At 46.2% G+C, this 26,466-nt stretch overlaps 1 protein-coding gene across 9 annotated transcripts in view; it reads right to left on the minus strand.

Moving 5' to 3' along the window:
- EVC2 (EvC ciliary complex subunit 2) overlaps positions 1 to 26,466 on the minus strand; it is a 123,398-nt gene that overhangs the window by 56,318 nt on the left and 40,614 nt on the right. For all 9 annotated transcript variants that reach the window (XM_064488136.1, XM_031437527.2, XM_031437581.2 and 6 more), the window contains exon 10: positions 2,833 to 3,157. In XM_064488136.1, coding sequence (XP_064344206.1) covers positions 2,833 to 3,157 — 325 coding nt within the window. The remainder of the gene's footprint in view (positions 1 to 2,832; positions 3,158 to 26,466) is intronic.

A 26,466-nucleotide genomic window follows, 5' to 3' on the forward strand; every position in this document is an offset into this window, starting at 1 on the left:
CCAGGAAGTCTTGGTAACCAAGGCTCTGCCCAGGTGGAGCCCACCAGGATTCTGATGCACCGTTGTGTGGGGGTGGCTGTGATGCTCAGTGGTTAGAGTGGGCTGTTTGGGTGTGGGTCGTGGTCCGCCTACGTGTCCTCAGGCAGGTGACCTTCTCCACATCTGCTTCCTCACCTGTAAACTTGGGGTCCTATCAGTTCCCGCTTCACTGAGTTGGTGTAAATATTTGAAGAGAAGGTCCTGGTGACATGCTTAGAGCAATGCCCCACCCACAGTGAACGCTAAGTAAGTGTGAGGGCGTTTAATGAAATCAGAAAGTGCTTATATTGTGAGGGTAAGTGCAAACAACCATGACATAGTTTTATAAACTGCATAAACCTTACTCTGTCGAAAAAATATGTATGTATAAAGCAAAAGGTTTATGCTTTACATACACAAATACATGCGAATCCAAGGACATGAGCTGGGGGCACCTTAGCATGGCTGGCTCAGACACACGGTAGGAACTCAATAAACAGGACAAACGAATATTTGTCTGCCGCTGAGTACTGAGGGGCTGGGTTTCCATTTTTTCCCTGGGTTTTTCTTTTCATGCTTTGGAGCAAGAGTCAGCAAACTTTTCAGTAAAGGGCCAGGTAAGTATTTTTTAGCCTTTACAGGACACATCAGATCTCTGTCACATATTCTTTTTTGTTTGTTTTATTTTTTACATTCCTTTAAAGATGTAAAACTTGTTCCCAACTCAAGGGCCAGACAAAAACAGGCCGGGCCGGACTGGGCTCATGGATCCTAGTTTGATGAACTCCGCTTTGGAGTGCTTCCCAAGTCTCCCTCATTGAACTTGTATTATTTTTACCAGAGAGAAAACGTAACAAATTTAGGGAATCAAAGGGGGAAAGAGAGACAGAGTGAGGTTGTTTGAGGGCTGAATCGCTCAACAGTGTGTGCCATACATTCTTCTTAAGTGCCCGGCTCAAGGAGACATGGTGTGACCAGTCTAGTCATGGATGGAGATCAGAGGGCGGGGTCAGCCAGGGGCAGGGCGGTGGGCTGGCTCGTTCCCCGCAAAAGACACAGCCAACATCCCAACCCCAGAACCTGTGACTGTGACTTTATTTAGGAGAAGGGTTTTGCAGATGTAATGAAGGGTCTCATGAGATCATCCTGGGTTATTTGGGTGAGTCCTAATCAAAAGACACATGTCCTTATAGAAACAGAAGAGGAGGTGAGAGGGTCGTGGGGCCACGTGAAGACCAGGGCCAAGACCAGAGTGATGAAGGCACAAGCTGAGGAATGGCTGGAGCCCCCAGAATCTGGAAGAGGCAAGGAAGGGTTCTCCCCGAGAGGCCTCAGAGGGGGCATGCCAGGCTGACAGCTTGATTTTGGATTCCTGGCCTCCAGAACTGGGTGAGAAGAAACTGTTGTTTGAAGCCACCCAGTCTGTGGTCGTTTGTCACAGCAGCTGCAGGAAGTTGATACAGGAGCCAAACAGAAAAAGTCACATCCCAAAATGAGATGTGTGTTTAGGTAGGGGGTGCCCAGGTGCAAGGGAGCAGACGGGGGTGAGACAGTGTGGGTCCCACCTCTCTGCTTTACCACCCAGCCCACGGTCTGGCCAAAGGCGACCACCTTAGAGCCAGGAGCTGTCACTCCGGGAGCTCTCCACTCACTTCCAGGGGAATCCAGTCTGGGGATGGAAGTTAGGAGTTCAGAAGCTTGTTCCTAAGCAGGTGTTAAACCTCCCTAGGATGACAGGTTTTCAGAACAAGATATGTGGGCACACAGATTGAACAAGCCATCCCTTTCATGGAGGAAGGTGGAAATCAGGGTGGATTTGGTGCACTTGGCAAAAAAACTGGCACGATTCAAGACAACAACTGACACTCTCTTAGAAAAAGGGAAGTTGATCTCTGATCAAGAGGCCAGCCCTGGGAAGGCTGAGGGGTCAGAACCCCCAGAACCGGCACCGTGCACGAGAACTTTCTGCAGCCCAGGCCCTGGGGCTCCTGCATCACTCCTCCAAGCCACCCGAGAGGAGGACGCCCTCAGCCTTGACTCACAGACTTCAGAGGCTATTTGAGGCCTTGAGGAGCAGAGCTGGAATGTACTAGATGTGAGTCCAGAGCCCGTGCTGGAGAGACTGTGACCTAGCTCAGTTCAGTCCAGATGGACACACATGGACGCTGACATCACATGACACACGCACGCTGACATCACATGACACACGCACGCTGACATCACGACATGCTCTCACGGATGTGTTCCTCCATGAAGGAAGCCTTTCGATGCTCCCTGTGACCTCCCACCGCACTGTGAACATACCTCTATTATAACGTGGTTGAATGACACCACATTTGTTATATGTGAGGATCCTTCACTAGACTATGAACTTCTTGAATGCAAGAACCATGTCTCATTTTTCTCTGTACTTTCACTGCCTAGACAGTAAGTGATCAGTAAATGCTTCCTAAATAAATTCTGGATGGATAGATGGATGTGTAGATGGACAGGTACCTGGAAGAGTAGTAGGTTGATGGATGGATGAATGTGTAGATAGACAGGTGGATAGAAGGGTGGTAGGTGGATGGCTGGATAGGTTGAAGGTTGGTTGGATGGATGGATGCGTGGATAGGTGGTGGGTGAATAAATGGATGGATGGATGAATAGATGAACAGACAGATGTAAGGGTGGTAGATAAGGGTGGTGGATGGACAGATGAGTGGATGGAGGAATGGGTGGGCAGATGGGTGGATGGATGGATGGATGGATAAACGATGAATCCCCAAGAGGAAAGAGAAGCAAGTGAAGACCTTCCTTCCAAAGCTGCCTTACCCTCTCACTAACACGTTTCAGCACCTCTTCTGCTTCCTCCATTGCCGCCATCTCCCTCTGGTACTGGCTTTCTGTCTTCTTTCTCATTTCCAGATCACACTCAGCTGTCAAGGCCACCATCTTCCGATCATACTCCTCCTGGATTTCTTTCTCCAGCAACAGGAACTGCTTTTTGAAAACAGCACCCATCCTCCTCTCCACTTGAGGGGAGAGGTGACCACGGCTGGTCAGATTTTTCAGTAGAAGGGCAATGATATCTTTGCTGATTTGGGTTCGATAAGCTTCTAGATCTGCATCAGCTCGATTCAGGGTTGCAATTTCCAACCTGGGAAGCACAAAGATCAAGAGAATTCCATTACATCAAATCACAGCAGAAACCAAAGTTCCCTTAGCGCTCTGAGGTGTTAAGTTACTTGTAGGTAAGGTCTTTCTTTGTTCCTTTCTCCTCTTTTTCTTCCTTTTCTCTCTCTCTTCTGCTCCAACCACTCACTGAAGGATAGTGACAAAATTAGCAGAATCGTAGTCAATTTGCAGGGTACCATGAAAGAAACCACAAGGAATATAATTAATATAAGACATGGTCTTTGTCGACCAGCAACAAGTCAACAAGAAGAAGAAAATGAGGAGAAAGATGGATAGAATACTATTTTTGGAGGACTTGAAAATGAAGTTTATTTTACTTTTTTTCCAATTAAAAATTAAGTTACAGATCTGCCAACTAAATGCAGTGTAGCATCCTGGGTGAGATCCTGGAACAGAAAAAGGACATCTGGTAAAAACAAGGGAAATATGAATAGAGTATGGGCTTTAGTTAATAATAATGCATCATTGTTGGTTCATTAGTTGTAATGAATGTACTTGGTAATGGAAGATATTAATGGTAGGCGGAACTGGGTACAGGGTATGTGGGAACTCCCAGTACTACCTTCTCAATATTTCTGTAGATCTAAAACTGCTCTAAAAGTGAATTCTACTCAAGAAATCTGTGTGAGACATGTCACAGGGTCACAGATTCTAACACTTGATTGTGGTGGGGGTTGCACAACTGTATGTACTTACACGTACACACGGACATCAGGCTGTACGCTTAATGTGGGTGATTTCCATGGTACGTTAGTTATACCTCTACAAAACTATTAAAAGACGTATAGGACAAAATTAATTTACATTCATGACAGAAACTCTGGAAAATAAAGAAACACAGAAAAAGAGTTCTTTCACTACAGGTCTACCACTCAGTCAGAGCCAATGAAGGCACTTCGTTGTCTTTCTTCCAGTCTCGTTCTCTACACATATTTTTTCCATAGATATACATTGTTTACACAGATGCACGTACAATTTTGTCCTTTTTTTTGGTTCACATTGTAACAGGCGTCTTCCAGGGGATTTATAAACTGTAAAAGGAGGGGAGGGTAGAGCTCGGTGGTAGAGCACATGCTTAGCATGTATGAGGTCCTGAGCTCAGTCCCCAGTACCTCTCTTAAAAAAATAAATAAATAAACCTAATTACCCCCCTAAAAAAAAGTCCAAAAGAAAAATGAAAAAAAAAGTTTAATAAACTATTAAAATCTTTTAAAAATTAAAAAAAAAAACTGCAAAAGTTTCCTTTATCACGCAGAGAGCCATGGTTCAGCTCACCATAATGCCAGTGGTGCACGTCCGGCTTACTTGAAAAACCCCAAATCTAACATATCTTGAAGTAAATATCTTTGTAAAGAGTTTCTGATATCCACAGTGATTTCCTGGCTCAAATGTAAGCGACATTTTTAAGCCTCTGAGAACATCCTGCCAAACTGCTTTCCAGAAAAGTTCCCCAGCAATGCAGTCGGGTCCTTAGTTCACCCCTCCCTTCACAGTGTTTAAACATCTTTGATAATTTCAGAGGAGAAAATGGCATCTGACATTTAAAAATATAAGGGTCCTGAGATACTTTTATCACGGACATTTGCAAGCATTTAAAAGTAGACAGACTAGTAGGACTCCCAATGTAATCATTACTCAGCTTCGAAAACTGTCAATATTTACCAGTCTCGTTACAGCTACTCCCTTCAAAGTTTGAGCATTTTACTGCAAATCCCAGGTTTTTCATTTTACCTTTAATTTCCTCAGTATGCATCACTAACTGTTAAGGAGATGTGTGTACACACACACATATATACACACACACAAGTCCACGCATACATACGCACAAGTGCACATGTATATCTACATATGTCTATATGTATATCAGTTTTACCCAACCTTGATGTCATTATCACATGATACATCATTTTATCCTATCATATTTAAAATGTTAACAATAATTCCAAAAATTAATCTCAGTCATCCAAACTACCTCAAGAGTCCCAAAATGATTTTTACAATTGAAAGCTTAATTCGAGAAGCAAATAAAATCCCACAATGTTGATTAAGTTCACTTTCTTCTAGATCATTCTACCCTTCCATTTTTCCTTCCATGCCATTGACCTGTTGGGAAAACAAGGCCAGTTCATCCTGCAGAATGTCCCGCGTTCTGGATTTGGCTGATTGCTTCCAAGGGACCTCACTGTTCCTCCATCTTCTATATTTCCCATAAACTACTAGTTAGATCTAAGGTCTTGACTAGAGTTAGATTCGATTTGTTTTGGAAATGCACCATAAGTGGTACCATGTGCTTCCTGGGGGATTGTACTCTGGGTAAATACAAGATGGATCATAAGTTCAACAGTGCCATCATCATCTCTACACTATAAAATCTCCTACCAACCTTCACCTAAGGGTTTTAGTATACACTGTAATTGTTACCTAGATCCACAATATCATTAGGGTTTGAAAAATCACACTTTCTCTCATTTCATCTGCATTTTTTGAAGCTGGAATTCTTCAAAAAGAACTTTCTCTCTTTAACAATGCAGTTACTCTAACATAAAGCTCAGAGATAAGAGAAGTTTGATTCTTTGCTAATTAAAGAGTTGGTGTCATCGCAACCTCCAACGGTAACAAATGACTTTGGGTCTGTTTGTTTACTGGCCTATTTGCTTGTTGTGTTTTGGTATGCAAACAGAAGGTTCATAAAACTTTTCCTGACTCCCTGAGAATCTGAGCTTTGGTTAACTTTTACTGGAAAATCTTCGAAGGGCAAGAACATCAAGTGTGTTACTAGGCAACACAGCTTATGGTAAAAATGACGCCTGGATGGTAAATTACATCTGGATGGGAGGGCCTGTAAAGGAACCATAAATCCCTCACAAGGAAGGTACTTCAAACTTCCCTGAGTGCAGTGGTTCTGAACCTGCGCATGTCCCTTCGGGCGATGCTGGAGGCTGTGCCTGTGACGTCAGCCCCTGCCGGGTAGGAAGATTCTAAGCCAGGAAGGCTCCCGCACCGGCCTGATGTGGACTGCATCTCCTTGCACCAGAGCTGTGTGACCTGGGGGTAAGACACCTCCTGGACAGCTGTAGGTCGGGTGTGACCTGAGGCAAGGGCAACCACAGAAGAAAGTCTAAAAAGCGCACTGCGTTCCCACCCTCAACCCTTTCGCACAGATGGGGTCCAGTGTGGCCTGTGGGACTGTTAAGAGTCCAAATGTTGCACTGAGCCTAGGAAGCCCCCCTGCCTCTGCAGAGAATCTCTCTCAAGTTGCGGCTTTTTAATATAGTTGTTGGGTTTCAATCAGTTGCAGCCATTATTCTTTTTAATGCCCAAATTTTACCATCTGAGCTCAACACGGCCCCTGTGGCCTTAGATACAACCAAATTAGTCTAGTTTTAAACAGCTCATCCATTTCATTCTTTCATTTCCTCAACAAGTTCTTACTGAACATGGCAGGTGCAGAGAGCTTTCTGCAGGTTACAAAGCAAGAAAGACGCACAAGAGATGCCTCAAGGTGGCATGTGCCTGGTTCAGTACCCAAGGACCCAACCAAACTATGGTCCACAGGCTCAGAAAAAAGGACTTCTCTACTGAGACAGACAAAACAGATTCCACACCTTTAATGAAGCTTTTAGTGGTAGGCAGAATAATTCACATCAGAATCCACAGAAACCGTGACTCTGTTAGGGTACGTGGCCAAGGAGGAACAAGGCTGCAGATGGAGTTCAGGCAGCTAAGCAGCCCGCCCTACAGCAGCGATTAATAACAAGGTCTTTAAAGTGCAAGAGGGAGGCAGGAGAGGAGTGAGAATCCGAGGGAGATGCAACAAAGGAGGCGGGACAGGAGTGATGGATCGTCAGCTTTGAAGATGGAGTAAGGGACCATGAGCCAGGGAATGTGGGCAGCCTCAGGGGTCTGGAAAAGCCAGGAAATGGGTTCTCCCCATAGCTGACATCTTGACTTTTCATTGGCCTCTGACCTCTGGAATGGTAAGGTAATACAATTTGTGTTGTTTTAAGCCACCAAGTTTGTGGTCATTTGTCACAGCTGAATACAAAACTCATACACCCTTCCTGGCCACTCTAGTCTTCATTCATTCATTAACTTGCATAAGAAAACATGTGGCTGACTGTTGGGTAAACTGCAAGTGTTTCACTGGGTACATGAGGATTGAAATGAACAGGAGGAAGTTTCTGTAAGTTCTGGGCTGTCAAACCATTTCCCAGCTTAAGGGCCGTCAGGAAAGGATTTGGTCGTCCCCCCACCCCACCCACCCTGCCACCACATAGAAGCAGGCCATCCTCTCAGGCAGTCATTCAGGGTTAGAAGGGAGAAGAAGCAGAAAAGGCACGGCGTGGAACCTGGCTTTTGCTGGTTCTAGATCACAGTGTTTCCTTATCTTTCCTATTCTCTCTCCCCTCAAACTGGCTGCAGTGCCTGGGAACACAAGCTCCTACGTACTTTCTGTTTTAATAGTATTAATGTTAATTGTCATGGATAAAACTGCCAGAAGCGGCAACCAATAAAAACTGTAAGGGTGTTCCAAAGCCACAAAAGCAAGGAAAATGTCCCTTTAAACCAATTAAAATACCATGCAGTTAATGAAGCCATCATCTGTTAATTTCCCAAATGGCCACAGAAGAACAAAATGCACATTAAGAAGGCAGAGTCTGCATACAGGATTGCATCCACTGGTGAAATTCTCATTGCCCCTATGGCATTTTTAATTATTTAGACAACAATGAAATACATATATTTTCCCACCTCCCAGCCCTCCAAACAGTCCCTAAAGCCTCTATGAGACAGAGACATTCTGAGCTGCACTCGGATTCTTCAGCTTCTTCACTATTTCAACACGTTTGCAAGATTCAAACACTGCTTTCCTAGGGAACATTTCACTTTTTTTCCGGTCACAGGAATGTCATCTTCTCACTGCACTTTATTTATTTACTTAATTTTTTAAATGGAGGGGCTGGGGACTGAACTCAGGCCCTCGTGCCTGCTAAGCACGTGCTCTACCGCTGAGCTGTGCCCTCCCCCCAAATATCGTCGCTGCACTTTAGAGAGGACTGTATCTGCTTAGGCCGGTTTGGCTGCAGATACCTCCTGTACAAGCCACAGCCCTCTTGCCATTGTGTGACTTCACACAGGAGTCAGAGCAAGGCTGGCCCAGAGGAAGCACTTCACAGACGTGAGCCATGAACATTTATTAGTAGGCCTGCCCAGCACAACATCTTTCTAAAAGAAACTGCACAGTTTAAATTATCCAAGAATGGATTAATAATTTGATTAGCAACCGATGATAAAAAAGAGAGCGAAAAAAAAAAGAGAGAGTGAGAGAAAGACATGTCTTTTCCTTTATTCATTTCATATAAAAATTAATCATGTTCTCACCACATGGCAAGCAAGGTGTCAGAATGAAATTAGGAGAGGACTGGATACACAAGGCAGTAAGTGTTCCCCTGAATGTGAAGGAGGACGCGCTAACATGGAGGGTAATTAATCCGAAGGGAAACGCGGTGGCCACGGACACTTTACATTATAACCCGACATCTTCAAGTCAGCTGCTGTAAGCGTAACAGACCCACACAAGCCAAGCGAACATTAGTGACACCGAAACTCTTCCTCATGGGAGCCCATTTCCACGGACTCTTACTGCAGCAAGGTTCCATGCGGGGCTATAGATCGCATTTATAGCCGGTCAATTTGAGGGCCTCGACCATGGGAATCTAGAGGAACATACCTCCTTAGTATCTCCACTGTCAAAATCAAGTTAAATCAGAGTTAAATATATATACACATACATATGAAACATCCAGGTGAAATTATGATCGGCCTTGAGTTTTCTGGCATAAACTCAAATAGACTGTCAGATACAAGGTCAGCAGTCTGCATCTTTGTCTGACATTTTTCCTCTTAAAAGTCTCTTTGCTTAGGAGTCAGACGGGGCCCTCTCTCTCCAGGCTTCAGCTGCTCCTGAGCACAGATGCTGACGGAGGCTCGTTAACCCCTCCTGCCCTGGCCTTTCCGTATCACTGCCCACTCCCCACCCCACTCAGACCCCAATGGGACAGTCAGCTCCGGAATAGACCAAAAAGAGAAGGGAGAGTTCCTCTCCCCACTTCAGATCCTCCCTGAACTTTCTTCCCAATTCCCTTTTAAGCACACGCTAACAGCCATTTCCCAAGAAGACAGTGTTTCGTGACATCTGAAGGCGCGATGAGCCTGGAGCCACACCAACTGAACGTCCAATCTCAGCTTCCCCCAGCCAAGCCTTGGGTGACTCAGGCGAGTTTTTTGATGTCTCTGAGCCTAGTTTCCCAATTGGTTAATGAGAATATTATCACTCATGTCAAATGAAGGTCACTGAGAGGATTCACAGCAGTGACTTTTATGCACAGCCTTTGTTTTAATAGCTTTATATACATCAAGCCATGTAATTACCATGATGATTTCATAAGGTAGGTGAAGAAACCGAGACCCAGAAAAATGAAAGTACCTTGTTGAAAGTCACGTAGCTATTAGGTGGCAGAAGTGGGATTTGAAGCCATGACATGTGGCTTCAGGGCCATTGCTCTACACTCTGTCCCACTGTCTCACACTAACACACACAGAAGAGATGCCCCAAAAATATTACACTCCACACTGCTGTTGTCGTGGTTGTGGCCATCATGGTCATCCTTGGTGTTATTCTTTGCAGCAAAGAAAAGAAAATGCAAAGGAAACATTAACACGTGGATAGATGAATGGCTAGATAAAGAGATGGATTAGAGATGGATTACATTTAAAACTCTTACTTGAAAAGATAGATTTTGCTCCGTCTGGAGATTAGATGAAGGTAATAGGAAAGAAACTATAAGATGGAATATTTAAAGATGACTTCAGAAATGAGATAAACCTTGGATGGCAGCTAAGTCATCTTTCCACCCAGTGCTCAGGTTTCCTCAATATCTTTCCTGCCCGGAGAGGGGGGCGTCCAGCCTCAACTCTGCACACCCACGGTGATGGGGGGCTACCTGATTCTCTGGCAGGGTCTCCACTGAGGGGGAAGCAGGTGAGCTCTGACAGTCTGACTGTCTGAAAAGCCTTCTTCATAATCAGCTAAAAGCCACCTTCCTAAAATTCCCATCATTGTCCCAAGTTCCACCACCTTCTTCGTGACGATCTTACAGATGTCTGACAATTGTGAGCCCATGCACGAACTGTCTCCAATCTGGGGCAGATGACAGGGTTTACCATGAGCAGCAGGAAGCTGGCAAAGGGCTTCAGCAACAAGTGTTCCAGTCAGGGTCCCTAAGAAGCCCTCTGGCTGGTGTGTGGAGAGAGGACCGAGGGTCAGGGATGGACGTGAGGTGAGCACAGGTGCCCAGTGGAGACATGGTGATGGCTGGACTTGTGTGGTGCTGGTGAGACAGAAAATGGGAACCCCAGGACAGAGAGATGAGAGACCCTGAGGAGAGGAAGTGTCAGGATGCCGCCCACAATTCACCTGGCCATTTGCCTGCACACGGGGGACTATGAATGAGGATTCCTGGTTAAAGATGAGGAGGACCTTTCAAGGACAACAAGCTGCCCACATGGAGATGGACGAGGTACTGGTTTCCTGGAGCTAATGTAACAAAGTGTCACAAACCGGATGGCTCAGGACCACAGAAATGTAGTGTCGCAGCTCTGGAGGCCAGGGCTCTGGATCAAGGTTTTGGGCCACGCAAGAGGCAGGAAGCAGTGCCGGGGGATTAAGGCTCTCAAGAGCATCCTTCCGCTGGTGAAGGCTTAGAGCTGCAGACGAACGGTCCAGAGACAGAAGGCTGGAGGGTTTGCAGTTTCACACAACCTTTGTGACTTTGTGAGTCAGCCCAGAACCAACTAGAGGACGCACGATTTGGGCACACTGGTCTCCAGCAGAAGTTCTCAAACTATTAGGCATCAGAATGACCAGAATGACTCCAAGTCATATTAAAATGCATCTTCCCAGGACTACTCACTTAGCTTCAGAAGGAATGGGAACTCCTCAGAAGGAATTCTGAGGCCTGCCTTGACAAAGTACCACCACCTGAGTGGCTTAAAACAACAGAAATTTCTTCTCTCCCAGTTCTGGAGGCCAGAAGTCTAAAATCAAGGTGTCCACAGGGTTGGTTCCTTCTGAGGACCAGGAGGGAGAATCCACTCCATACCTCTCTTGGCTTCTGGTGCTGCCGGCAACCCTTGGCCTCCCTTGGCTTGTAGATGCATCACTTCAGCCTGTGCCTCTGTCTTCATGTGATGTCTGTCTGTGTCCAAATTGCCCTCTTCTTACAAGGACATCAGTCATGCTGGGTGAAGGCCCATCTGAATGACTTCATCTTAACTTAATTACATCTGCCAAGATTCTATTTCCCAGTAAAGTCACATTCCCTGGTACTCAGGACAGGACTTCAGCATATCTTTAGGAGGGGTACAAAACTCAAGCCATAACAGCAATCTCCCAAGAATGGAAATCCCTCACTGTCAATGAGATATCCGAGTAGAAATGGGTTGACCACTTATTGTGTGTGTTAGAGAGAATAATTCTCTGGCCCTGAATTTAGACCAGATGACCTCTAAGAGCCTTTGTAGCATTAAGAGTCTAAGATTCGGTTCTCCCAGGAAAGCAGGAATCACACTATACTTGGAGTTAGCTAACAGATGATAAGCAATTTGTGAAAATGGTTTTCATCCCATGTCTGTTCTTCCCCCCGGTTTACAAGGGTGTACTATTACATAACCAAAAAAGGTCTCTCCTCCACTCACTGATGCGTACAAATAAAATGTGCCCTTCGTTTCCTGTTTAACCTTCACCACAACCCAACATTTCAGGATGACCACCTCCCAGGTCCATCATCCTGGGAGCCCCAAGGGAAGTCCAGCTCCTCACGAGAGCAGCCATCACCGTTTCAGGGGGTGAATGAACTTCTGGGCTTTTTATCATCACACCTGCAGAGAGTTGAAGACTTTTGACTTCTGTCCTCTTTGCCTTATGTGCACTGGACACAGTCACGGTGCTGATCCACGGTGCTGGTCTCTGACGCCGACTGAGCACTGGGGATCACTTCTCCACTTCCTGGGACGGGCGCTGATTACAGGGCAGAAACTGTGCTCAGGGCAAGGAGACGCAGCTTCAGGGTGCTCAGCCCGGTATGTAATCACATATTTTTCCATGGGATTCTCTGATGAACGCCCCTCTCCCTTACTAGGATATAAACCCCAGGGGCAGGACCCGGCCTGCTGGGCTCCCAGTCGCCTTTCCAGCCCCTCGTCACCTACTGTGGACTGAACACCTGCAGGGCATGCATGGGCCAAGCAAGGAATAAGGAGTCGGGAGTCACCGAGGAACTGCTGTCCATTTCTGCAAAATCCAGGAAGCTGAGCCACGGAAAGAAACCATGGGGCTCAAAGGGCAGAAGAGAGTCAAGAGCTAAAGTGACCGGAAGTGGGTGAAACACTCACGATGAGCCAGCACCCCTGTTCTCAGGCCCGGGCGTGTGAGCTCGTGAAATCTCGCCTCCCGGGGGCTGGGCACCGGCGTCATCTCCACGTTCAGATGAGGACACCGAGGCACGGGGAGGGGCGGGGGCGGTCAAGGTCACCAGATGATGAAGCAACAGAGCCAAGCCCTGGGGGAGAGCGTTGCAACACAAGCGGTCCAGCGCTCAGCCCGGCCACCTCCTCTGCCAACCAGACAAGGAACCACAGTTGCCTCTTCAACACAGGAGAAGCTGTCAGACACACATTAGAAGAAAAGGGCAGAAAGAAAGCTCCAGGGAGGGGCCGCGGTTTCCCATCAGACTGACGCAGGCAGAAAGATCAGCAGTCCGCACGACCAGGGCGTGGGCAAGAGAGGCTCCCGTGCACTGGGGGTGTCCGGCCTCTGCAGCGGGCAAAAATTTTTTAAAATACACATTAATGCAGCAATGCGACTTGGAAGAATTCATGCTACGGATGACCTCCCACATGAGCATAATGGGCCCAGATAAGCCCTGCAGCACCATCGTCCGAGGGGACAAAGGGCTGGACACGACCCATCCCCTCCAGTGAGGGGCTGTGCAGCACGGTGGTGGAGGCTCTGGGCCCTGAACTCACATCCTGTCGGCCCCCCACCGCTTGCCTTGTGACCCCCGGGCAAGTGACAAGTTCTCTGCTTTAGTTTCCTTGCATATAAATAGCACTTAACTCAGAGGCTGCTTTGAGGAGCAAATATGTTAATGTAGATAAAACAATCAGAGCAGTGTCTCACTTACATTAAGCTCTCAAAAACTGCAGTTATCATCAGTGTTACTGGAATGTTAGGCAGCCACTTAAAAGAGCAAGGTAGTCCTGTAGGTAAAGATGTTCAACCATCTCCAGGACGGTAGCACAGTGGGAGGGAAGGGAGCAAACAGTGAGTGAAGTAGCCGTCATGTTGCATTCTAATAAAGGAGCCTACGTGTAAACTTGCTTATGGGCAGAGATGATCTCCAAAGGATACACGACATGGGTGATGGACTGCCTTTGCCTTCGGGGATGACAACCCCAGGCGATGAGAAGACAACGTGATTTCCACGGTATGGCCTTTTATGCCACTTTTATGTCATTCTAATTCTTTGCCATGTAGACTATTTACTATTCAGAAAATTGAGTCAAGAAACAGAAAAAAAAAACAGCAAACATGGGCATTCTGAGAGTCTGGGACAGAATGAGTCTCTGGGCTGCTTCTGACAACCCTCTTCTGGCTGCTCTCTGTGGCTGGTGCCAGACCAATGTGTACAGTGACGTCAAGACGGTACCCCAAGACAGGGCCAAAAAAGTCTGCGAGAAGCACCATCACCCCCAGAGCAGCTGGCCCAGCTCACCTGCCAGCACGCACATATTACTTCCTGTTTGTGACTGGTGTCCATCACTGACGCTGACTGATCTCAGTGGCCAGGGCTGGGGAGGGACCACATGCGTCTTCCCTCTGTTGATGGCCCTTCCTGAGTGGAGGCTCCGGGAGTGGGAGTGATGGAGGACTGGGGGAGGGACCTCAGACCTGGAGCAGGGATTCCCTGTAGTCAGTGTCAGGAAGAGGCCCGCCGTGTCCAACTCTGGGGCTGGTTATGCCTCCAGATAAGGCCACACCCTCCAGCCTGGCTTCTCTAAGTAACAAACGTGATGGGTGACTTTTCAGGCTGGTCTGGAGAAGATGCCTGATGTATGTCTGATTTGCCAGCTGGCTCAGAACTCGGTGGGGGGAGATGGGAGCTCTTTACAGACCCCTCTGATACATCCAACTGTTGAGATGATTCCTTTTATGTCTAAGAAATTCCTAAGAGGATGCCTGAACCTTGTGGTCTGGAAGGTTGTGTGGGGAAGGTGAGGCGCTGGGTCAGTGAGCATGGCCGTCACATCCTGTGAAGGTTAAATGGACCACTACAAGTCACCCAAACACAGAGGGCGCTATGGTGGGCGTGGGACCACTCAGTGGGGGTGCTGTTCCGTGATCATCCCACCTGCACCATCTCACTGCGCTGAGTGAGAGCTGTTCCTCCCAGCAGACCGTGGGCATCTTGGGTCCTCGCTTTGCTTGGCTTCCTCTCCAGCATCTCACCCAGCACGGCGCCAAGTACTCAGTGGGAGCTCGGTAAACACTTGCTGACAGAAGGCATTTGTTGGACACAGAACTTCTCCAACAAACCCTCACCTTGCTGAGAAGATGAGTGCGGGCTGCCATGGAAACCAGACTGGCGTTATCGCCACTCTGCACTGCTTGGCAGCTGTCTCCTTGTGTCCATCATAAAAACCCTGCACCAGCTTGACAGGCACTGGTGGAACCCAGCAGCGACGCACAGGGGTGAGGCTGCTCAGGTGGCCTGTATAGCACGATGCTTGGCCATTTGGTGCTCGAGGTGAACTTGATCCTCCCAGAAATCTGGGAACAGCCTAGACATGAGTTAGCCGTGCGGGGGGCTGGGGTCAGGAGGGAAGGGAGGGCCCATGAGCCTCTTCCCCAACTCCTTCCTGTGTGTCCAGCCTCCTGAAGTCTCTCCACGCCTGGTGAGGCCATCACACTCCCTCTCACACCCACACCCACACACATCGCTCCCCTGCCGAGAACACCCCCATCCACCCACTTCCCGACAATGTCCCTGTGACCCTCCAACACCCAGCTCTAGTTTCACCCGCTCGTCCGTTCGCAAGACGGACACAGACGCTCACCTAGTGCTGCCAGACCCGCCCCTGCCCCAGGGCTCACGGTCTGACGTGGAAACAGACTCACAACCTGAGCGTCGCAAAACCACGTGGTGAGGGCCCGTGGAGGCCCAGGGACAAGGGCACGCGGGACTCTCGTTTGTGTCCCCACGGTGTCGCAGGGTCCTTGACACATAGCAGGTGCGTAGTCAATACAGAAAGGGAACAATGAAAGAAGAGAAAGGGAAGACGGAAGAGAGGGAGGGGGAGGTAAGGGCCTCCTCAGAGTCACTCAGAATTGGGGGAGAAAAGAGCCGGGAGTTATTTACTGGCCTCCCAAACCTGCCACCGCCCCACGAGTCCCCAGCGCAACACGCAGCACCAGGTCCCCAGGTGAAACTATTCAAGGCCACAAGTATTTCCCGAGCCCCTGCCCCTGCCGGCCGCCCCCTCACCCCACTCACTCTGAGGGAAGCGGGCGAGCTGCCCCAGTCACAGCAAGGCCGCCCCCACTTGGACGGGGCCCCTCTCCCTCCCGTTGCTCAGTCCAAGAAGAATCTCCATCAAATGGTCTGCAGACAACGAGGAAGCACCGGGGACACCAGCCTTGGTGTCAGAAGAGCTGGGCTCCCGCACCAACCCCTGCCTTGCTCAGCATCTCCAGCCCAGATTTCACCTGATAACAGACCTGCACATCTGCCTGCCTGCTTTACCCCTCCATGCTGGTGTCTCAAAGGCATATTTTAGTCACCAGGCCCAAAACTAACTTCTAATCTGTTCCTCAAAACGCAATCATCTTGGGAATTCACGCCACATTCTCCCCGTTGCTCAGGCTGAAATGTAGGCACCATCCTTAATGGCTTTTTTCCCTCATACCCAACTCCCAAACCATCGGCAGGTCCTGATGAATCTCCCTCATTCATTCCTTGATTCCACACACACATATGAAGCCTGCAGGATGGATGTCGGACAGACCTGGATCCCAGGGGGTCCAGTTTGAGTAACAGTGCACCTTCTCCTAATCTTTGTTATCAAATTAACCAACAGAAGTTGGAAAAAATATATTATATGGTGGGTCTGTAAAAAAACTACTCAATATAGACAGACCTCGTTTTATTTTGCTTTGCTTGACCAAGCTTCACAGAGCCTGTGTTTTTAACAAACTGAAGGTCTATGGCAGCCCTGCGTCGGGCAAGTCGCTCAGCGCCATTTTCCCACCAGCATTTGCTCATTTCCTGCCTCTGCGTCACACTTTGGTAATTTTCACAATCTGTCAAATTTTTTCATTATTATTATAATTGTTATGATGCTCTGTCATCAGTGACCTCTGATGATACTATTATAACTGTTTTCAGGTGCCACAAACGGTGCCCATACAAGACAGCAAACTTAACCGATAAATGCTGTGTGTCCTACCTGCTCCCTCTCCTCCAGCCTCTCTATTTCCTGAGACACAACACTGAAATGAGGCCAATTAATAACCCCAAAGTGGCCTTTACATGTTCAAGTGAGAGGAAGAGTTACACATTTCTCACTTTAAATCAAAAGCATTTTTTATCTTCATAGCAGCATTATTTACAAGAGCCAAGACATGGAAGCCACCTAAATGTCCATCAACGGATGGCTGAATAAAGAAATTATGGTCTGTATAGATACACAATGGAATACTACTCAGCCATAAAAAAGAATGAAATAATGTCATTTGCAGCAACATGGATGGACCCAGAGATTATCATTCAAAGCAAAGTAAGTCAGAGAAATACAAATATCATATGATATCACTTATATGTGGAATCTAAGAAAAGCCCACAAAAAACCTTATTTATGAAACAGCAACAGACTCACAGGCACAGAAAACAAACTTATGGTTACCAAAGGGGAAAGGGCAGGAGGGATAAATTAGGAGACTGGGATTAGCAGATACAAACTACTGTATATAAAATAGATAGACAACAAGGCCCTACTGTAGAGCACAGGGAACTATACTCAATATCCTGTAATAAACCATTAGGGAAAAGAGTCTGAAAAAAAAAAAAACATATATATATATATATATATACAACTGAATCACTATGATGTATACCAGAAACTAACACAATATTGTAAATCAACTCCACTTCAATTTAAAGAAAAAGTATATTTAGCAGTGAATTATTTTTAAGGTATAAATGTTGTTTTCTTAGATACAATGCCACTGTCCAATTAACAGACTACAGTATAATATGAACATAACTTTTACATGCACTGAGAAACCAAAAAATTCATGTGACTCACTGCACTGTGGTGGCTGGAAGCAAGCCTACACTATCTCCTAGGTGTACCCGGACAAGAATGCAAAAGCCTCAGTTCGGGGGGAAGGTATAGTTCAAGTGGTAGAGTGCGTGCTCAGCATGCACAAGGTCCTGGGTTCGATTTCCAGCACTGCCATTTAAAAAAATAATTAAATAAATAAATCTAATTACCTTCCCCCCAAAATAAACAAACAAAAGCCTCAATGTTACAAATACTCTTTGAACACCCACCTTGTACAAAACATAATTCTGAGGCCGTTTACAAGGCGATGTTGGTAGCATCAAAAGACAGCAATGAGCCCACCTTTAATCACAGAGAAAGTAAACACAGGCTGGCCTTTCTTATTTTTCTTTCCCTCTCTAGGAAAATCTAAGCTCAATCTTTAAAAAGTTGTTTGAAAGCGCTCAGGCCTGGACCCAAGTCCACGACCACTTGTACGACCTCAGGCAAAACCAATGAACCTTCCTGAACACCAGCTTCCTTGGGAAACTTGCTGAGAGAATGAAATAAGATGGCCGGCGCGACATACTCGGCGGGCGTGAGGGCCAGAGCAAGACCGGAGCTAAGACCCTGCGGCATCCCGTGCCTCCAGAAGCTTCCGGGACCAGCCAGTGCCCTGTTGCTCCTCCCTCCTCCCCCCACGCCTGGGGCTTGAGCCGCTTCCATTAGGGCAACAGGGAGGGAGTCTGACAGAAATCAAAGGAAATACTCCTTCCTCAAATCCTGTCCATAAGAGGCAGCCCATGAATAAACGATGTAAAAGACAGACAACCTGGCAAACCAAGGAAATGCTCTGTCAAAAATAAATCAGCAAGACAGGGCAGAGCAGCGGCTCTGATGGGTCTCGGAAATGAGGTGACAATCAAATCACCAAATGGTATGTTTAGAATCCCAGCTAAACCTAATGGAAGAATTACAAATGGGATCCATTATTTTCTAGAGAAAAGTGCTATTTTTGGTGGGGAGATTATCACAGAGTCCCAAGCTCCTGACACTCTGAATGACAGGTTCTTTCTGGGAGCTTCTACACCTGACATAAGTCAAGATGGAAAGATTAAAAGTAATTGACAGTGCTACAATTTTTCAAACCATCACCCAGTCCCCAAATGAGCATCCAACCACAGTGCCTGAAACAGAGCTGGTTTTCAATAAATACTGAGTGTTGGGATGAGGCGGGGGGTAGGGAGGAGCTGGCAGAGGGGAAGGGAGGAGGACCCTTAGCTCTCCAGCTGGGGGCTTTCAGATCATGCATGGTAATCATTGTGCAACACTCTTCAGGCAAAATACAATTGGTTCCCAAGAAGAAATAAATACAAAATTCCAGCCAGAGCTACTAAGTGATTTGCAAGGATAAAATCTTGGTGAAGCTTAATATCCTTATCGCATTTGAGATAGGAGGGCAGGGGGCAGGGCACAAGGATTAAAAGAATGACACAGCCATTAGCACCAAGATGGCAGACGATTCCACTCCCAGGAGACCTTGAGCTTCATTATAGGCTCATTGTAATACAGTAGCTGCCAAATGGCCCTCCCACAGGTGCCAGGACGGCTCAGAGGCTGACCATAAGGGTCAATTCCTAGGAATCCCAGCCCCTTCCCCAAAGCAGCTGGAATAACCCTCCCCCTTGCTAGGATATGAAATAACCGCACTCATAAGCACCAACAACCTCACACCTCCTCGGGCCTTTCTCCCGCCTTTTGAGATGGCCCTCACTCTGTCTATGGACAGTGTATTTACTTTCACTTTAAACCAAACACCTACCCCCACGCCTCGTGGCCTCTCTGGCCTTCTGAGAGGGCCTACACTTGGTCTGTGGAGTATGCATCTCTCCGAATCAATCTGCCTTCACTCTGCTCTGGCTTGCTCTTGAGTTCTTCCCTGCGAGAAGCCAAGGAACTCACTTGGCTGGACGCAGTGGTCCCAGGGACTCGCCTGGGAAACCTGGGACACCTGGGACACAGCCATCCTCTCAGCCCCCTTTTTCCTGAACCACGTTCACAGCCCAAAACCAGCAAATGGCAGCGGCTGAGAATAATTTCATAAAACATTGGGAGAAAGGAAGATGTGCTTCTCAAAGGTCATCACTTCTTGAGTCTAAAACAAAGCCGGGATGACCAACACTTTCCTATTTTACAGCACTAACGACGCAGGTCAGAAGGTGATGGGGCATGGCCTTCTTGCAAATTAAATACCTGGGTGCTGATCACACAAATCAAGTCCTTTCACTTTATTACTCATTTCCAAGTATTGGAAGAAAACAAACTTTTAGCTACGAAATACGTTGGTGATCCCCTGCTCCTACCACTTACTATCATTGGAAACATTTATTACTCCCCACCAGGAAGCAGCCGCCCCCCCCCCCCCCACCCGCCTGTCCTTCCTTCGCCCTCTCGGACAGTGCAGTGAATTTTAATTTGTCACCCTTGGCATTGTGATTAGGGAATTAAGCTAAAATGAAGGATCACACCTGAATGACCACAGAAGCCTGACACCCAGAAATGGATTCACAGGCCCGGTTCCCAGCTGGGTGCGAGGTCATCAAGGCAGTCACAAAGCTGACGGGCTGGCCCTGCCTAGAGGCGCTCACTCAGCTGGGAAGGAGCCCCCTTCCAAGCAGGAGGAAAGGCCCTCTCTGCTGAGAACGCCCGCTCGGCTCACAAGGCGCTGTGAGCCAGACACAGCGGAGCTCCCCTCCAGCTCGGTGAGCAGTCCCTCTGAAGAGGAGGCCACTCTCTGCTTCTGCTTCTGCTTCTAACCTGGGCCTGTCTCTCCTCACCGCAGGACACCGCTAGCAGGTTCCAGGAAACAGGGTCACAGGGCTGCTCAGCTTTGCCTCTGGAGCGCCTCCATTTTCAGCTGCTGCCTGCAACGGTCTGGAGAAAGACTCAAGGAAGTGCTGATCGTCTTGAACGCTTCTTGTTGGGATCTGCTCATCTCCCTTTAAATCTGACCCAGAGGCAACGTTGCTGTAAGGACGCTATCATACGTCTCTTTTGTATCGCTACACTTTACAGTGTCCCCCGGCGGTGGGTCACAGTTTCCCCAGATAAGCAATAATGAAACTGAGGTTCAGAGAATATTTGCAAAATCCAGTGTGCCCGATGTTAAATACTGAGAAAGCTCAAGTCCTGTTCTGTCACTTACTAGATGCGTGACTACAGATAAACCTCTCGACTTAGCCGAGCAGCAGATTCTTCAACTATCCAATACTGAAAGCTAGATGTGCAATAGAGCATCAGTGTAAGGACCAGGTTAACTATGGCATGGGAAAGAGATTGTACATTTTTATACGCTGCACAAATACACAAAAATATAAAGCATTAGAGCTTATCAGCATGCTGATGACTCTAAATTCACGGCAATGACTCCCCAGGGGGAAGTGGGCAGAAGACGCTCTGCACCTTGACTCTAGAATCAGGAAAAGTTTGTTGTACATGGCATCCAGTCTGAAGGGTTCCAACATGGTCCCATTATTAATAATAAGAAAGCAAAAAAGGTAAAAACGAAATGCTGCTATAACCAAATGAGAATCCAGTCCCTTCAGATGGTGTATTTGGCATAATCTTCCAAAGATCTGTGCCCCAGATTCAGCATCTAACTGCTGTCATGAAGGTGGACCCCCTCTGTCCTCCATGCTCCTGGACACTTCTGCAATCTCGGGATCTACTGAGAGGCTGGAACTGTTGGGTGCCCCCACCTTTCCCCCTCAAAAATAAATCAATAAACTAACAAACAAAACCCAGAACCCTGGGGAGTCATCTGAGATTTTCCCTTCCCTTCAAGTCCACCGTTCCCACCCTACATCACACTTCGACATCCCCGACCCTAGTCTCCCCACTCTCCCTTCTAAGCCATTTTCTATTTGCATCCAGAGTAGTTTTTTAAAACACAATCTACTCATATTGAAAAAAAAATTCCCTGGGTCTCCAGTACCTACTGTGGAGTCTGACATCCAGAAATCTCTGTGACCCTGCTCCTCTTCTCCATCCTAAGCCTTCACTTAAGTAGCTTAACCAAGGCCACATGGTGTCACAGCCCAGATTTAAACCCTGATCTAACTCCAGGGACCATGGTCTTAACCAATGCACTTGGTGGCCCTGTTGCTTTATGCTATTTTAAGCCATGCCTGTTTCCACATCTACATTGGAAAACACAGGGTCATACGCTGCCACTGACAGCAAGGACTGAATCTGGTTCATTGCCCAGAGGACGGTTTACACAAAGATGGGATCTGTTCCTATTGAGGGTGGCCAAGGTAAATTTGACAAACTCTCCCACTGAAAACAATTAGAAAAGTTGGACAGAAACAAAATCTGTTTGAAAGTATCTGAGGGCTAACAAGGCAGTAAATAAACATGAAGTCAAGATCTAGGAGCACCAGGAAGCTCAGAGAGTCCCATATTTGGGGACACTGTTCCTAAGAGCATCTGGTAGATCTAGAAGAGGCAGGGGCTGAAAAGCTGAGCAGAATTTCCGAAGATGAAACCTGGAGTTCAAACACTGCTGAGGAGACATCACCATGATGAAATCCCTTGGCCTTCTGGTTGGTATTCATACCTCAGGAGTAAAGATGTACCAGAAACAGACCAGACCTTGAAGGAAATGAAGCCCGACTTTGAACGAACTCCATCTCTGATTAGATCGAGGTAACCCACAAGCACACCCTTAACCACCTGGAAGAAGGCAGCAGCATCCTAGTCTTCAAACTGTCTTCTCAGTTTTCATTACAATGTCTGGGACACAATCAAAACTACACAGGCATACAAGGAGACAGGAAAGTATGATCACAAACTAAGAGGAACAACATGTAGTAGACGCCAAACAGGGGTAAACACAGTCAAGTTTTCAGATGGAGACATAAAAATAATTCTGCTTAATATGTTTGAGGAAACAAAAGATGAGATTGAGAATTTTGGCAGCAACTGAAAAAGGGAAACATAAAGAAGTCATCTGTCAACATTTGTGAACTGAAAGAGGGAAAAGCTAAAATGATGAATTTTAGAGTGACAACCAGGAGACTGTGAGCCATGTGCCTGGCAGGAGAAACCACGGTCAGCGCAGGACCCTGACCAAGAGCATGTATCCCGGAGCCACACTACGTGGGTCTGAAACCTGCTCTCTCATTTACTTGTGTGTGCCCTGGGGCAGGCTCCTTAACCTTGAGTCCTCATCTGTAGGATGGTAAAGACAGCAGTACCTGCTTCCTAGGGTTGTTAAGAAGATTGTAAGTATTTGTAAAGTTCTCAGAACCACATCTGGCTCTATGTTCTGTTACACATACATAGAAATTATAAGTATTTGTTAAATACATAAAAAGAATGGGTATAGTGGAGGACATCAGCATCATGGTGGAGTGAGACATCCTCTCTGTCTCCTCCTTTAATCCATAACCAGTAAAACACCCACAGTACAACAAAGGGGCCCCTGCCTAACAGGATGCCAGAAAATTCCACACATTTGTACATCTAAAGGTGAGTAGACTGGCACACATAGTGGAGGCAGAACTGGGGGAACAGCAGAGACGGTGCCTGCAGTCCTAGCCCCCCAAGCCATGCCAGATGAGCCCCCAGCCCCAAACATCCCAGTAGCAGCAGGGGGAGGGGATGCACAAGACTCTGATATTCCAGCCGCAGCAGAGCCTTTAGCCATAAGTAACTGGCCAGCAGTGGCAGTGGGGTCTCGAACCCTGTTCTCCAGCCACTGAGGCACCCACAACTTTGCTCCCCACTCCCAGCAGATGAACCCATGAACCTCACAACACTGGACATGGTAGAGGTGCCTGCATGAAGCCAGCTCCCCCCACCCTCCCCCTTCCCCTGTGGTGACAGAGCCTGCAACTCAGGGGTTTCCAGACGAGCCCTCCATCCTGGTGTCCCAGGAAGCAACACCAGTGACAATGGCGACAGCAAGGTACCAACAAACTCAGAGGCACAGGAAGCGATAATGAGAGCACGGAGCCACACCTCTGACAGCGGCAATGGAGGATGGGAAGTGCCAGCTCCTGAATATAACTAGAGGCAGCTCAGAATCAAGCGGAAAGGTGTTCAAGACTACAAGTGCACTGGCAGAGGGACATTTCATCGAGCGTCATGCAGAACCACAGCAACATTGCACCACAAAAAGAAAATGTCAATTCTCCAGAAACCAAGCTTCGAGCCATGGAATACTGAGATCTAACTGATAGAGAATTCAAAACAGCTGTCAGGAAGAAACTTGGCCAGCTACAAGGAGACCCAGAAAAGCAGTTCAATGCGCTGAGGAATAAAATGAATGCATAGAGGGAATACTTTATCAAAGAAATTGAAACTCAAAAAAAGAACCAAATTGCAATTCTGCAGCTGAAGAGCTCATAAAGGAGGTAAAGAACGCATTGGGAAACATTGGAAACAGAGCAGCCCCTATGGAGAGGACTAGCGAGCTCAAACACAGAGATCTAGGAATGACACAGGTAGAAGAGGGAAAAGAAATAAGATATTAGAAAATGGGGAACGTCTACAAGAGCTATCCAGCTCTTTTAGGAAGGGCAACGTTAGGGTAATGGGTATCCCAGAGAAGAGAAAGAAAAAGGAGTGGAGAGTTTATCTTGAGGAATAATAACTGAGAATTCCAAACCCGGGAAAGGAATTGGATACACAGTCTATGCAGCTAAGAGAACACCTAATTACCCCAATGCAAAAAGATCTCCATGACACGCTATATTCAAATTGTCAAAAGTCAATGACAAGGCAGCCAGGGAAAAAAGATGGTAACCTACAAAGGAACCACCATTAGGCTCTCAGCAGATTTCTCCAAAGAAACTTTAAAGGCCAGGAGGGAGCAGAATGACCTCCTCAAAATACTGAAAGACAAAAAATGTCACCCAAGAATACTCTCTCCAGCAAGGTTATCATTCAGAGTTGAAGGAGAAATAAAGCCTTTCTCAAACAGACAAAAGCTGAGGGAGTTCATCACCACTGGACCTATCTTATGAGAAATGCTGGAAGGAGTTCTTCTACCAGAAACAGAAAGGAAAAGTACTCAAAAGTTTGAGTAAGGTGACAGAACCAGAAAATTGTAACTCTTTTCCAGAATAGGTTTTAAAACACTTTATTATAACATAAAAGTTAGAGAGAGGGAAAAAAGCAGAAAAAATACTGGTAACTACTTCAGTCTGGTAACTCACAACATAAAAATGGATAACTTGAGGGGAAAAAAACACAAAAGGGGAAGAAAAAAAAAGATGGACTCTGTACACATAAATGAAGATAAGATGCTATCAGCAGAAAAAGGACTATTTTATCTGAAAAGTTTTATACAAGCATCACGGTAACCACAAATTATAAATCTAGAGCAAAGACATGAAACATAAAAAAGAGGAAACTGAGAAAAACATCATAGAAAACCATCAAATCAAAATGGCAGATAGAAACACCAGAAATAAAAAGGGACATATACAGCAACCAGAAAAAAGACAAAATGGTAGAACTAAGTCCTCATCTATCAATCATAACCTTAAATGTAAATGGATTGAATTCACCAATCAAAAGACACAGAGTGGCTGAATGGATTAAGACCCAACTGCATGCTGCCTGTCAGCTCTAAAGACAAATATGGGCTGAAAGGGAAGGGCCGGAAGAGGATACTCCAAGCAAATGGCAGCCAAAAAGGGGGGGTGTAGCCAAACTCATATCAGACAAAACAGACTTTAAGCCAAAAAAGGTAATGAGACAAAAATGAGCAGTGTATAATGATAAAAGGGAAACTGCATCAAGAAGATCTAACAGCTATTAATATACATGCACCAAACACGGGAGCACCAGCATATATAAAACAAGTATTAGCAGACCTAAAGGGAGAAACTGACAGCAGCACAATAATAATGAGAGATTCATTTTAACACCCTGCTTACATCAATGAATAGATCATGGAGACAGAAAGTCAAAAAGGAAACAGTAGAACAGATGGGTTTGATAGATTTGTACAGAACATTCCATCCAAACGCAGTAGAACACACATTCTCCTAAGTGAACATGAAACTTTCTCAAGGACAGATCATATGTTGGTACACAAACAATTCTCAGTAAGTTAAGAAGACTAAGGACATACCAAGCATCTTTTCTGAACACAGTGGTATGAAACTAGAAATCAACTACAAGAAGAAAGTTGGAAAAATCACAAATATCTGAAGACTAAAACATGTTACTGAACAATTATTGGGTCAATGCCAAAATCAAAAGAGAAATTAAAAAATGTACCCGAAGACAAACAAAAATACAACATACCAAAAAATCTATGGGATGCAGCAAAGGCAGCCCTAAGAGGTAATTCACAGCAATAAGGCCTACCTCAAGAAACAAGAAAAATCTCAAATAAACAATCTAATTATACACATAAAGGAACTAGAAAAAGAAGAACAAATGAAGCCCAAAGTCAGTAGAAGGACAGAAATAAACATCAAAGTGAAAATAAATGAAATAGAGACTAAAAAGACAAAAATTAATGAAACTAAGAGCTGGTTCTTGGAGAAGGTAAAATTGACAAGCCTTTAGCTAGATTAAAAAAGAGAGAGAGAAAGCACTGATAAATAAAATCAAATATGAAAGAAGAGGAATAACAACAGACACCACAGAAATACAGAGGATTGTAAGAAAATATTATGGACAGTGTACAACAAATTTGACAAAGAAGAATTGGACAAATTCTTAGAATCATACAACTTTTCAAAATTGAATTATGAAGAAATAGAAAATCTGAATAGATCAATTACTAGTACAGAGATTGAAATAGTGATCAAAAAGCCTCCAAAACACAAGTCCAGGACCAGATGGCTTCACAGGTGAATTCTATCA

This window comes from Camelus dromedarius, chromosome 1 (genome assembly GCF_036321535.1).
Source record: "Camelus dromedarius isolate mCamDro1 chromosome 1, mCamDro1.pat, whole genome shotgun sequence".
Taxonomy (NCBI): Eukaryota; Metazoa; Chordata; class Mammalia; order Artiodactyla; family Camelidae; genus Camelus; species Camelus dromedarius.